This window comes from Salminus brasiliensis, chromosome 1 (genome assembly GCF_030463535.1).
Source record: "Salminus brasiliensis chromosome 1, fSalBra1.hap2, whole genome shotgun sequence".
NCBI classification, from domain to species: Eukaryota; Metazoa; Chordata; class Actinopteri; order Characiformes; family Bryconidae; genus Salminus; species Salminus brasiliensis.
Window position 1 is genome coordinate 23960756 of NC_132878.1, and position 15386 is coordinate 23976141.

Consider the following 15386-nt stretch of genomic DNA (forward strand, 5'->3'; position numbering starts at 1 on the left):
CAGCTTAATTTAGGGGAACTGCTTGCTCAGGGTGTGTTTACCAGCAGTTCTGACTAATGGGTTTTGTAAATTACTGCTTGATTTAGCAATCAATATGGAACAAAAGCCATGCAAAGATCTCTGCAGGGCTTTGACAAGCGGCATGGCAAAAAGAAACACCACAAATGTTCTTTATAAATAAACTTTCAAATGTGTGAATAAGTATGCATACCCCACTTGTGGCACTTGCTAATTACTTTGCAGTGATGAAAAGGATGGGGTTGCTTGTTCAGTTCAGTTTTGTTTATCTCTTTAGGGTATGAAGAACAAAAGACAAGATGAATCTATGAATGTGACGAATCTACTACAATCTATCTACAATCTACTAGGGTTGACTGCTCAAACTGAGGAATTTGAAATCTTCAGTCTCTTCTAAGGGGCCCTTATGGAAGTTGTTAATGCTGTTAATGCAGCCTGTCATAGTAAAGTTGTTGAAGCTCCACTGGAATGTTAATAGAAAAATGGTATCACTATCAGAAACTGCACTATGCCTAAAGCCCAATATACCCTTAATATTACACCACCATGTCAGTGCACATGCTTCTTTCACTTCAGATGCTAGTTCTGTATCTCTCAGCTTATAAATTACAGCGTAAAATTACACTTTCCGTCTGTAGGGGGAGCAAGAAATACCATTTCTCACATAATGCTGCTTTAAAAGGACAGTGTTTTTAGGGGGTTATTTGGGTTTTTTTTCTGAGCTAATTGGTGTTGTGCATAATTTGACTTATTTTTAACACTTTTAACTCAAAAGACAATATCAAATCAAATACAAATCAAATACTGACCTCACAACTAAATGATGCATCAAACCTGAAATTCTGTGTACTGTTACGCCACTTGTTTACATGCATATAGGCTATGTGCATTAGGGAAAAATTATCACATGAACACTGACATGAGCACAGTGCACACATAAGGCACTTCTTATATAGTGTACTGTTATACAAAAGCATGTCTTCTTAGTGCAATAAGATGAAAAGGAAAATATATGCTATATGTCTATGTTCAAGGGCATTACTGGCTTATTGTACTTTGCATAATTCCAGCCCACACAATTTCTCTACAGAAACAAAATACATGGCAGGTCCACTTCCCACTCAACCTGCAGCAAATGCACTTCAGAAGAACTCTGCTGCCCTCTACAGCATCTGCAATTACATATGCACTTCAGACACAACCAGTCACAAGACTCGATTACAAATTATGTTCATATATAAACAATAGATTGTGTTCAATCTATCCAACCCAAAGATCTTTAGAACCCTGTTCTAAACCCCTAAAGCACTGTGTGTTGCATGCAGAGGGAGCTTAGAATTAGATTTTGTACTAGATCTTGTAACATACTTGTCAATCACAATTAGCTGATGCTGGCAGTTAAACTGCTTAGCCAGGTTTTACAGTAATTCTGAGTTTACCAATCACTAGCACGTAACCCTCCACTCAGCTAGACCTAGGAAATAGCCTCTGGGCGTGTAAGAGTGAGAGGGAGCAATTTATGTTCAGCATGCCATATATAAGAAATGCTTCTGGTAAAGGAGTGCTAGGCAGAATTAGTTTCTTACACATGTATTCCTCTCTACCTCTGACCACATATAAGGTCCTGTGGCTGGGCAAGGCAGAAATAATAATAATCATTATTATTATTATTATTATTATTATTATTTTATTTACATAGAACTTTTTATACAAAGAATGCAGCCCAATGTGCTTCACAATATAATATAATAAAAAAAATCTATGAAACGAGAACAGGAAATTAACATAGTAAAACAATGTAACTTTTAACAATAAATAAATAATTTATTTATTACAACAATAATAATGCAAATTATATAAGTATAAATACGATTATTTAAATAAATAAGAGATTAAAAATTGTTATGCGCACGAATAAAATATCAATTAAACTATTTCTATAAAAACAACAATCTAAATACATATGTTTTCAGTTGCTTTTTAAAGCTGGTAATGGTGGGTGCCTGACAAATATCTGGTAAAGTGTTCCACTTTACTCATTTTTGGAACATTTAGCAAGCCAGCATTTGATACCTTTTTGGTTGTGTTTTTTTTTTTTTTTTTTTTTTTACACAATTTCAACCATATTCTGCCAGGCATTCGGAACTGTATGATGGTGATAACCAGTGTAAAGATGCTAGAACAAATGTAATATGCTCTCCCCTGCCTGTTGTATTCATACTCTCACTGCCACATTTTTAACAAGTTGTGTTTGGTCTAATGTGTCTAAGTCCTATGAAACATGCTTTGCAGTAGTCTAGAAGCGAGAAGACAAAAGTATAGGTCATTTTTTCAGCATCATGCAGCTTGATAAAAGGCTTAACTCATGCTATATTTCTTAAACGCAGGAAAGCTCTACATAGTAATATGCTCTACATAGGATTTAAATTATAAAGTGCAAATATTGGACCCAGATTCCTAATCTTATCTTGTTTGTACAGCTACATTTCATTCCCAATAATGATGACTTTTTTTCTTTAAAATAAAGACCAGAATAAAATTGAGGCGGTCCTGTGGAAGACACAGAGTCAGAGAAACTGTGCTGGACTGTGGTCAAAACTGTTAGTGATACATTAAAATTTACATTAAGCTGCCAGTTTATCTATTTGGGTGGTTGGTGGGTCATTCTTTGCATAGCAGTATTACTTTCTAGATACTGGTGTGTTGGTATGAGTGTAACAGGCATAGCTGAAGTTCAACAGGGTTTTTAAACACTCTAAACACTTCTGCAGTTAACACATGTTAACACTGAAAAACAGCAGTACGCAACTGAAGGCAACATGGTTACACTGCCAGGATAACAATGGCTTTGTGTTTTTGTATGCCAGGACTTCAACTGCGAGCACTCAGTGTTTCTGGAAAAAAACATGTTTCCATTAAAAAAAAAAAAAAAAAAAAAATATATATATATATATATATATATATATATCCTGTTTATTCTGCCAGTGCAGCTGACAGCAAAAGTTGGGGGAAGGAAACTTTTAGCACTGCTGCTAGGTGTGGCAGAATTTTCCACTGACTGCGAATATCTGGTTTGCCACTGTCTGTCTACTGTAATAATGTAAACTCAGATTTACTGTCCACCTTATTAGACACACTCACAGCACCTTGGAGGCACATGTTGTGGGTGCACAGTCAAGAGACGAAAGATGTTTTGAGAATGAGAATGAGAATTTACCCACTGCGGGACTAATAAAGGATTATCTTATCTTATGTTTTTTTCACATGCACATTTTGTTCTTGCACCTCCTTCATCAGAGATCTGTTTCTGACCATAGGTTCTGGATATTTTTGGTTGGTGGATCACTGTCACTTACTACAAGGCCACTTTTATGCTACCAGTGTTATTGCCGTGCTGAAAATGGTCCACCACCCGAGTAGTATTTAAGTAGAATCCTCTGGTGGACAAAAAAAGGTGGCTGATAAACTGCCGCAACAGATGGGCTACAGTCAGTCACTGTAAACCTACAAAGTGCACCCAGATTATAGAGCTGATAAAATAGACAAGTACACCTAATAAAACAGCAACTCAGAGTACATTTATGATTACTAAGATACCATTAATGTTTTATTTGATCATTTCTCTTTTCACAAACACCTGAACATTACTAAGATTAGTATATGTGTTAGAGCAGAGAAATCAACGACCAAGCCTGTAGGACCCCTGGAGCATCTCCACTTTAGTGAGTTGTGAAATCATGTAACCATAATATAGTTCAGTGCAGTACTTCGACCTTACAGTATGATCCTGTTCTGTTGTTTTCCATGTGATTCCGTACCTGAGTGGAGAAGAGCTGATATTCCTCAGGCAGTATCCACGAGCGTGGGTAGAAGTTGTATTCCTCCGGGAACAGCTCTTGCATAGTGCGCACTGCGCGACTTAAGTTGATCTTACGCAACATCTCTATCATTCCTGAAATTGAACAGAAAAACTGGGATGTTATACTACAATAACAGTAGCCGAGTTGTAACTGTTTAACAAAAAATGAACCTGGTTTAACCTAAGAACAAGTATTGTAGCTTCCGTACTAGTAAATTTAATTTCCTGCAATGCAGACTATATGCCTGCAAGGCATTATGCATACCAGTTCCTCTGTAAGAGAGTTTGGGCCAACAACAAATAATACAAGAACATAGTCAATTTAGACTTTCTGAAGCATCATAAAGGTTATTTTAGACGATGATGCAGGCAACCCGATCAAACACGAACAGACAGTGATTATGAGTTCTGTTTAGGAGCTGCCACACTGGTCTCAGTATCAAACTCAAAACAACTTCTTGCCCAAAAAGATGTCAGTTTTTGTCTGAATCATAATGCCAGCTTTAATGCCTTTTGAGATAATCTAGAGAAATTTTGCATACAGAAAGTAATAATTCAAAGAAGCGCTAGATATGAAGAAATACTACATACAACTTTCACTTTGCCAAATACAGTGAGTCCAAGAAGTATTTGATCCCTTGCTGATTTTCTTTGTTTGCCCACTAATAAAGACACTATCCTTCTGCACTTTTAATGGTAGATATATTCTAACATGGAGAGACAGAATATCAAGACAAAAATCCAGAATATAATTTTAAAGAATATATTTTAATTAATTTGTATTTCAATGAGGAAAATAAGTATTTGATCCCTCTTGCCAAACACACTCAATACTTAGTGGCAAAGCCTTTGTTTGCAAGCACAGCGGTGAGACGTTTGTTGTAGTTAACCACAAGTTTAGCACACACACCAGGGGGAATTTTGGCCCACTCTTCTTTGCAGATCCTCTCTAAATCATGAAGGTTGGTGGGCTGTCGCTTGGCAACTCTGACCTTCAGCTCCCTCCATAGATTTTCGATCGGATTGAGGTCTGGCGACTGGCTGGGCCACTCCATGACCTTAATGTGATTTTTCTTGAGCCAATCCTTTGTTGCCTTTGCTGTATGTTTAGGGTCGTTATCATGTTGGAAGACCCAACCACGGCCCATTTTCAGATCCCTGGCAGAGGGGAGGAGGTTGTCCCTCAGGATTGTGCGGTACATGGCTCCATCCATCTTCCCAGTGATGCGGTGAAGTAGCCCTGTACCCTTGGCAGAGAAACACCCCCAAAACATTATGCTTCCACCTCCATGCTTGACGGTGGGCACAGTGTTCTTGGGGTCATAGGCAGCATTTTTCTTCCTCCACACATGGCGGGTGGAGTTGAGGCCAAAAAGTTCAATTTTGGTCTCGTCTGACCACAAAACCTTCTCCCAATAACTTGGTTCATCTTTCAAATGATCATTGGCATACTTGAGGCGCGCCTCCACATGTGCTCTCTTCAGCAGGGGTACCTTTCGGGCACTGCAGGATGTGAATCCATTGTTGCGCAAAGTGTTGCCAATTGTTTCCTTGCAAACTGTGGTCCCAGCTGCCTTCAGGTCATTTGCTAACTCCTGCCGAGTGGTTGCAGGACGATTTCTGACTGTTCTCAGCATCATTGCCACCCCACGAGGCGAAATCTTCTTTGGAGCACCGGGCCGAGGTCTGTTGATTGTCATGTTATACTCTTTAAACTTTCTGATAATTGCACCAATAGTTGTTACTTTCACATCCAACACCTTACTAATCTTTTTGTAGCCCATTCCAGCTTTGTGAAGGTCAACAATTCTGACTCTGAGGTCCTGTGACAGCTCTTTGGTTTTACCCATGTTGGAGACTTGAAATCTGTGTGATCTGTCTGATTCTGTGGACAGGTGTTTTTCACACAAGTGATTAGTGAGAACAGGTGGCTTCAGGTCAGGTAACAAGTTGATTGGGAGTGTCTAACTGGTCTGTAAAAGCCAGAACTGCTAATGAATACTAAGGGATCAAATACTTATTTCACTCCATGAAATACAAATCAATTAATATATATTCCTTAGATTTATTTTCTGGATTTTCTTTTTAATATTCTGTCTCTCCATGTAAGAATACATCTACCATTAAAAGTATAGAATGATCATGTCTTTATTAGTGGGCCAACGAAGAAAATCAGCAAGGGATCAAATACTTCTTGGACTCACTGTAATTTAGAAAACTGACTGAAAGATTAAGGGTCTTATCTTACACCCTTTGCAAGGTGCATCGCGATGCTCATAGCTATCTTACACCCCGCCGACAGTCTATTTCACGTCTTCTGCCTGCGTTGTTTAAATAGCAACGGTGCTTGCGAATATATCGCAGTGCTCTCTAAATGTGTGTTCAGGTAAAATTCTGGTGTACTGCTATCTTGGCAACTGAAAACATAGCTGCGCCACTGACTGAAAAAAACCTAGGCAGACATTCATTGCTATCTGGGCAGTGAATTGTCACAGGCGTGTGCCCAACACGCTTACACCCTAGCTTTGCGCCATTGAAATAGCAATCCACCAAAGTCAGGCCGCCCCTGGCTCTTAAAGGGAATGAAAGGGTTTATTGCACATTATGCCCAAAACAGCCATGAATACTTAAGGGACTTAGTACATGCCTTTTGCGCATTTCCGGGTAAGGTGTACTTTTCCTATCATTACGATAGACACACAGACAGGCCCTAAATCAAACTGCGCTGTGCACTTTTGACAGCTTGCCAAAAGATCATTAAAATAGGGCCCCTACATTTCTGGCGTAAAATCTTTATCCTCCAATTACGTATCATGTTGTGGACATTTTTATGAATTACAATAGTTGATTTTAAAATCATTAATAGTGTTGTATTTATGCACCCATTTACAGTTCAGTAATACTTTACATAGCTAACTCTATTTTTAAAATTCAATTTAGAACTGGACAGAGAAATATGCATGGCAAAGTCCATGAAGTGCCTGGACATGCCCTAGGTGAGTTGGCATGGAGTAATCCAAATGCATTATTCCCCTTAACATCACAAGGAAGCTACAATAGCAGTTCAGGGTCAGTGTAACTGACACAGGGGCAAGAGAATGAAAAGGCATTGTAGTAATGAACTTCCATAAGCTACGGTCAGTGCTGTTCTGGAAACACCCATTATATCAGTGCAATGAGTTTCATCTATAATTCAAGGCCTCAATTAATTCAAGGGCCCACTTAGTGGGGATAATTTTTTCCAGACAATAATCCCCTCCCTCATGGCCAAAAGACACCACCTGAGTATGTAAACCTTCACAACTCAAAACACACTTTAATAGTTGTTGTGAACTTTGCTATTTCTTGTGAACCAACAGAATAATTGATTTTGTGGCTTAACCGTCTTCATAATAATAGGCTTGTTACTGTCACACCTCAAAAAGTTCATTAACACAATACAACAAACATGTTTTAAACACTAAGCTATTCTATATGGACAAATGTATTGGGACACCTACTCCGACATTATTTCTTCTTGAGTTTATTCTGCTTTTGTTGGAGTAACTGCCACTACTGTTCAGAAAAGGCTTTGTACTAGATTTTGGAACACTGCTGTTATCATTTGATTGCATTCAGCAATTTGACTGCAGTGAGGTCAGGATGTTGGACTCATTTCAAAAGTACTGGAGGGAGCAGCATCATTCCAGAGAATACAGTTCGACTGCTCCACAGCCCAATGCTGGGAAGCTTAAAACCCCTCTACATATTTCTGGGCGATGTGATTTCAAATCAGTCTCATAATTAACTGCATATTTTACCTTGATTGCGATTAATGAACGATTACATAAGCTGCTCGAGTTTTTTGCTTCCATGTCACAGATTTGACTGAGCGGAGTCATGTGTTGGTGTTTTGTTTTATTGAAATAATCAACATGGGGGAGGTTTAAAGGTTCTGAATGTTGGTTTTAAAGAATTCTTGTTAGGGTTTGTGAGGTAATATGGAAAAAGACATGGGTCACCATGTTCCAGATATGAGCATGAAACCACTCAGTGACAAACTATGTTGCTTACCTGGAAACTTGTTGACCTGTCCTGAAACAATGTTTTCGTTGTCATGGAAGGAAACACCATGCCAGTAAATGTCACAGGCTGTCCGTCTGCCCACTGGGAACTGGGACATATGGGAAAGAAAAGAATAATAACAGCATTTAATTCAAAAATGGTATAGTTCATTTACAGATTGCTTGAATCCTAATAGGTTAACTTTCCATGCATTAGACCTCCACTAACATCCACACATGTATCCTTGCCTCTTCTACCAGATATAGTGCAAGTATGTGTTGCAATTTATGTTGTTTGAAGGGCACCAAAAGCCATTAGTTATTATGAAAGGAAAAAGCAAGTATGTACAAAAAGATGTTTTGCTGAAAGACACTGGAAACAGTCCTGCCTTTTCAGGCTGTACTATTAAAAGCTATGTTGTATTGCAAGTATGTAAGATTACGTGGTTGAGCGGGATTCTCAGAGGATTATGTCACTGTTTAACAGGCTAATAGAGACTGAAGCAGTGCTCCTATATTAGGCACCTGGCACACCAAGGAAAGTAGGATCTGTGATCAGATTAGGAATGTGTGCAGAGTGTGTGCGTGTATGTGTGTATTTATATTCCCTGAGGTCTCTTAGGAGTGCACACATACACACACACACACGCACCTCCTGAACTCCTCACCCAGTAAAGCCCACCAGAAACAGCCACATCAGCAGAGAGAAGGATATGAACATCAGCATGTGTGAGCATATCAAACGGTCAAATAGACAGCTAATACCACTGTGTTCCAAATACCTTTACTCTTTATTTCAGCCATTTAACCTACACTATTATTCATTCATTTATTCATTCATTCAACTTCTTAATCACTTTTTATTGGTCAGGGTAGTGTTGGTCAGGAGCCTACCCAGAATCATTGGTTGCAAAGCAGGAATACCTCTTTGACGGGCACCAGTAGAAAAATATACTAAATATTTAGATGATTAATAAAATAATGCAAAACAATAAAATCTTGGTTTCCAAGACTATGGTATGCAACTGCTGCTTTAATAAATACATCAGTACGTTCCTGCTTATTATTTACCTCTTCAATAAAGAATGTACATAGCCTTTAACAGATGCCAATATTTGTGAAAGCAATTATCTGCCCATAACAAGATTTTACAGATTTCAATATTTTCTATAACACCATTTATATTGGAGTCAGCGAGGAAGCAATTGAATAGATGTTCGAAAAATAACAGCAAAAAAATAAACATACCCACAATTAAATAATCTCAGTACAAAATAACACTATGTGACAAAAATCCATGTAAATGTATTGGGTGCCCTTCAGACGTATTCAGTAGCAGTAGACCAATTACAGATATGCCGTATCATTTATGTCATGATTTATCTTGTCTATGATCTCTCTTCTAGTAAAGGTAAACAAAAGAATTTTCTCTCCCCATCACCAAATGCTGCTACAGCAGAGCGGCTTGCACCACAGAGTAGAGTACATGAATAAGGCAGTCCCTTAGTTAGATCTAGTGTAAACCCAGTGAATGAGGCCATGGGTCTTCCAGCCAATTACCATTATCCTGACCTAATTGATATCACTTGGCAGAGTTTAGCAGGTCAACCAGGACACGTGAGACTGGCACGAAAAATAAAAAACAGAAAAGCTCAAGCAAGAGCCAGGAAGTCACGGAACTTGTCAGTAGGTTAGAATATGAGGGCAGACCAAGTGTGTGGAGGAGGGACCTAGTGAAGCATAGGCAAGGTAAAAAGCAGTCAGTCAGAGACTCTTCTGCTTCATATGTCAGTACAGTCACCAGTGTGAGTGTCAACATTCGGAAGGTAACCAACCAACACCATGTTAGAGAAGGAAAAATCCTCTCTATTACAGAGTTACAGATGCAGAAGAACTGAATTGTCAACCACTTGAGGGCACACAAGCCAGGTTTGGTACAGCAAAAGATGTTATTAAAGTAATAGAACACAAAGGCATATTTCATCCCAGCCATACTGTTATTTAAAGATAACACACTCCCTCTTGTGTTCTACTGCGAAAGAACAGCACAGCTAGAGCGCTTCTCAACCAATCCGGTTGTATAATGTTGTATAAATCACACCGGTGTTAATGTGACGTGTGAATAACCCAAATACCACAAGGCGTATGTACTGTATGTAAAGACGTATGTAGACGTTGTTATTTAAAGATTACTTATTATTTAATTATTATTTAACCTCTTAAACGGTCAGCATAGCCCCACCAGTTTACACAGAAGTCCCTGTAGTTCGTGTGTAATAAGCCTTGGAGTATTAAGTAGTTAATGCACTTCAGTTAAAACAGCTCTCAAACAGTGTTTTAGGAAAAATATAACACTGATACTGGTCAAGCTCAACATTTCAATATCAGTATCAAAATTTGAAATAATGAAAATGGACTTCACTAAAGAATGTATGCATAGCTTTGATAAGTTAGCCTGCGCTGAACTGCAGGACACAGGAAGGGAAGTGAGGTAGGAATGGATTAAGATTATCCTAGATTATGCTTAATCATTTCCTACCTAAAACATGACCACATGCCTAAAGTCAGCAGGTAGCAGTTTCACCAGTGTTGAAAGAGTGCCGCGACATGACCATGACACATCAAAAGCTAACCAAAGGCATCAGACTATTGTAACTTCATCCTCACTTTTAAACTCTAATGTAGAAAATGGAAACTAGGCTGCTAAATGCACTTTCCATTCTGAGATTTCTCAAGTAAGTACGAGGAATTCCTCCCATCAGCACAAGTAACAATGTGTGAAACGATGGAACTTATTAAAGAGCTATATTAGAGCTTTGATTTAGACATGCACTCGTCTGTGTGGTTGCCTGGCTGTGTGGTCGTGCCTTCTGCTGAGGGCTAAAACACTACGGGTGGTTTCTGGACACAGATTAAGTTAAATCTAGGATTAATTACACTGTCAGTGGGGATCCTCCACTTAATATCCCTTCAGTTGAGGACTAGGCTCAGCCTCAAAAACTGGCCCTCAGGCTTGTAGAGACCTTCCTTGAGCAAGACAATCATTGTATTGTACTGGCTTCTCATACTTTTTAAAGCTGCACTGTAGGTCAGGACTTTCCCAAACCGAAGTAGTGTTATCTCATAGATTTCCTGATAAATATCAATACAGTCTCATTTAAATAGTGAAAAAGGTACCAGCCTTTGGAATGCATCAGATACCACTGCACTGTAGCAGGTTGACAGATCTGTATTGAAGGATATTGGATACCCATAAAAGAAATTTGTAATATACAGCATTTACAATGCTTAGTCTATTTCTAAAGCATGTGTTCCTTTCATCTATTCTCAACATACCCCTTAAATGTTCCCATTTTAGCTTCACCTTAAAACTCCAGGATAACAACTGAACATCATACCGTAGTGTGAGTATTTTGATACCTCAGAATTTGTCTAATGCTTTTAATCACTAGACCTACTTTAGATGACGCTCAACATGTTTAAACATTTACAATTATGCACCTTACAAATGTGCTGACCCATATATCTGGAGAAAGTAGTACAACAGAGTTCGACATAGTAGCATAAAAGGGTGTTTTGTTTAATGGTCATTGTCAGCGTCATTAACCGAGAATGTCATGACTATAGCCATGTCTTTGTCGTCTGTGAACGAGACAGGACAAAAGGTGAAGCAGGTACCGTTTTAATTTGAAACCTGAGTCTTACGAGAAGGGCCTAATGTTACAATGGCCCTTAACGCACGTGTGGATACAGAGCCAGAGTGATGACATTCATTCAGTGTGCGCATGGACTGTCGTGCGCCAGGCAGCTGACACACAGCACGTAAGGTTGAGGGCAGGGTTTTGTTGACAGCTAATTAATATATTAATGGGCGTAATGGTTTCGTTTTAATACCATCTGACTCCCACAGACGATGGAAAGAAACCATATGCTAGCATGGTCATGCACTGCTGAGAGACCAAGGTTAAGACTTGGTGATGTCTGCTGAAATATGGATTATAAATAAATTATAGAGGTTAGTAAAGTTTGTACACGTATATGTGAGTATATATATATATATATATATATATATATATATATATATATATATATATATATATATATATATATATATGAATTCCTAACATATACAGGTATTTGTGAAGACTGCTAACGTAATGCAGGACCACATACTGCAAGCAGAAGTTCCACCCAGAAACCAGTTTGTGTGAAGACAACGTGCTGTGAGCTCTCTGCTACTAGAATCATGTCAGAAATGATCCCTATTACCTGCAGTGACTTATTATTTCCCAGTAATGCACCAGTGAAACTAATGCAGATAGTACAGGTGACCAGATACAGAACAGCCGACTGACCCCAGCTAAGTTTCTCTACAGCTTCACAGTATTATCTTCATCTTAACCCATTAACTAGGCCTATTCCTCAGTAACTACAGGAGCTTCAGTACAAACTGGTGGGGCTATTCTTTGGTAATAGAAGTTTGTAATAACACTTTCGGCCCATCGGCAGAACATAGGCTTTTGTAGCTGAACAACACAGATCAAAATATGTTTAAATATTACTACAATATAATTGTCTGTTTGTCCATAAGATCAGTTGGGTTATATTCAAATGCAGACAAATATTTAGCAAATTATTCTTTTGTTTTATAAAATTATTTTCCTGTAAATATCAGATAAACTGACGAACTGATTTCCACAATGTTGTTAACGATGTTATTGTTTTTTGAATGAACATTGTCTTTCTCTAATAATATAAAACGGCTAAATAATCATCATACCACTAAATTACTCTATGTGTAAACTCAGATCCAACTACTTATTTTACAAGAAAACAAAAATAGATGAAAACATTTTTAAACCAAACTCTTTCAGTACTGAATTTCCATAAAACAATTCAGAAATACTACAATTCACTAGGATGCTAACAAAGTCATTCAGGGTGGGTTTAGTGTGAAACACTTACCAAGGCAGAACTATTCACAATGATGTGAACAGAACCAGATGTCTGCAGAGTTTAATGCCTCTAAGAGCTCCCTCACAGAAGGCTATTATCATTAAATTTTCATGAAAATGCTGCCTGAATAACAAAGCCATTATTTTCTAAAGCTTGTGGTCTAAAATGCTATTTTGAAAGATATTCAAAGGTGCAATGATACATGGAGGGACCATATGCTAGCATGGTCATGCACTGCTGAGAGACAAAGGTTAAGACTTGGTGATGTCTGCTGAAATATAGATATTCAACATAAATTATAGAGGTTAGTAAATGTATATGTGTATGTGTATATAGGAATATATACACATATACATATATGAATATATATATATATATATATATATATATATATATATATATATATATATATATATATATATATATAGGAATTCCTAACATATACAGGTATTTGTAAAGACTGCTAACGTAATTCCTAACATATACAGCAATGATACATGGAGGGAATCGTGAGGCAAAATAGTCCCCGAAATATTATACAGACTACTTAAGACTAAATTCAGATTTAGCACTATTTTAGCATTGCATTTAATCCTCAGGACACAAGTAAAGGTGCACTGGTGCTATAGATTTAAATAGAAATTAAATCCGGTGCTATAGAATTAAAAAGGCTACACTTGCATTACAGACATCCTAATGCCCTGACCACCCCTGTCAAGTGAAGTTCCTCTGCAGTTAACCATTTTGAACCCACACCGAATGACACTGTTTACATCTCAACTGCTGAAATTTCTGAACTGTGCAGAAATGGAAAAATCGATGGGGTAAACAAAGTGCAAAACATGCAGAACTGAGAGTCGAGTGCTGAAGCACTGTGTATGCTGCTCACCACCACCACGCTGCACACGCTTGTCTCCTGTGGGTGCGAGCTGTGGGCTGCTTTCCTCACCTCTTTCCACTTGAGCTGTCTGATGCTGAGCTTCAGCGCCTCCAGTGATGTTTTCGCCTTGGATGTATCCACTGTGACAGATCTTCTCTTCTGCACGACCCTGCTCCCTTTCTCTTTCCCGTTCTCGGCTCGGTCCTCTTCTTTGCTGCCATTCGTCTCTGCTTTGCCCTGCAGGACCTTCCCCGTGCCCTTTATCTGAAGCATCTGCTCGCTGCCCAGCCGGTTCTGTCCCCTCGACTTGTCCGAGTCCTGCTTGACATTCGCATTCGCGTCACGACTGCTCGCTTTGCCCCGGCTCTTGCTGCGATTTCTCAGGTGAACTGAGGTCCTGGAGGTTTCCCTCCGGGCTGACCGGGCCGAGGCTGGGACGGTGGACAAAGCGGGGAGCGCGGGGGCCGGGGCCGCCGCAGCATCGCCGTCCGCATCCTCAGCCGGCGACCTTATCTGCTCAAGCTGCACTTTAACCTTCTCATAGTGCTCACTCATAATGCCACGGAGGTGATGGTGGTACCGAGCGGTTCATTAGCTAATCTCCTTACTCGCGGGCTGGCTCTTCAATACACGGACTAAGGTTACACCAGTGCATTTAATGCGATGTTGATGTAACTATGCTAGCTAGCTAACTGGGCAGGCGAGTAAGACAAGCTAACATGTTCGCTGGCCAGCACGACACCAGCAAACTGGCATTTTCTTTGAGCTCAATAAATGTGCAACATTAAAAGGCCGAGACTCATTTTGCCCACGAGTTGAGTTTTAGAAGACAACATGATTTTAGAAAACCTCCAATTCAAGTGGACCAGCTGACAAACGCTCCCATTACAGACCACCTAAACGACAGCTGTGTTAACCTGCTAGCTACAGTCGGTATGTACCAGCACTAGCTGGCTGGCTAGCTACATATTTCCTAGCTAATGCTATAAGAAAATGGCCATTGTCCTCCACAAACCATTTTAAACTGACGGCACAAATCACAGCACTTCACGGCTAGCTACATGTGAAAGTGCTCGGAGTCTGCTGAAATCAACGCCCCGTCGTTAGCCGTTAGCTCGCTTCCCAGTCAGAGGACCGTTAACCGTCCTCGCTTCGGTCCTCTTTCTCTCCTGGAGGAAAGCTGAGTAGCAGGCTACTTACTGCTGTACACCCGCCGCTTTAATGTGCAGAGTCAGTCGAGCAGAGCATACTGTGGTGTACGGGGGTTTACCTCCTGACAGTTGGCCGCAGCCTGCACTGGACAGCCCGCCCGCTGCCTCAGTCTGACAGCAGCAGGCGGGGCAGCTGCAGCCCCACTGTTTTGGTAGCGTTGACAACGCAACGGACGGAATCCGTGGAGGTACATTATAGACATAAACGCGTTTCACCCGTTTACCTCCCTGCTCTTACAGCGCCCGTATTACTTTTTTTTTTTTTTTTTTTTAATAAAATAGTTGGATGACTTTGTAAACCCCTTCAAAGAGTTTCGCTCACTGCCTCGTACATATATGAAAAATGAAAAAAAAAAAAAAATCCCATTTAGCTGTACAGCTCCGTGTCCATTATCCCACTACCGTTCAGAGCAACTCAC

At 39.5% G+C, this 15386-nt stretch overlaps 1 protein-coding gene across 3 annotated transcripts in view; it reads right to left on the reverse strand.

Moving 5' to 3' along the window:
* The window catches only part of ttll11 (tubulin tyrosine ligase-like family, member 11), a 34424-nt gene extending 19331 nt beyond the window's left edge, over window positions 1-15093 (reverse strand). For 2 of the 3 annotated variants that reach the window (XM_072675036.1, XM_072675027.1), the window contains exons 1-3: window positions 13826-15093; window positions 7931-8030; window positions 3837-3970 (exon numbers count right to left, since the gene is read on the reverse strand). In XM_072675036.1, the coding sequence (XP_072531137.1) occupies window positions 3837-3970; window positions 7931-8030; window positions 13826-14311 (720 nt within the window). In that variant the 5' untranslated portion in view covers window positions 14312-15093. The remainder of the gene's footprint in view (window positions 1-3836; window positions 3971-7930; window positions 8031-13825) is intronic. The other variant, XM_072675020.1, reaches the window with a different exon arrangement.
* Window positions 15094-15386: the final 293 nt, after the last annotated feature.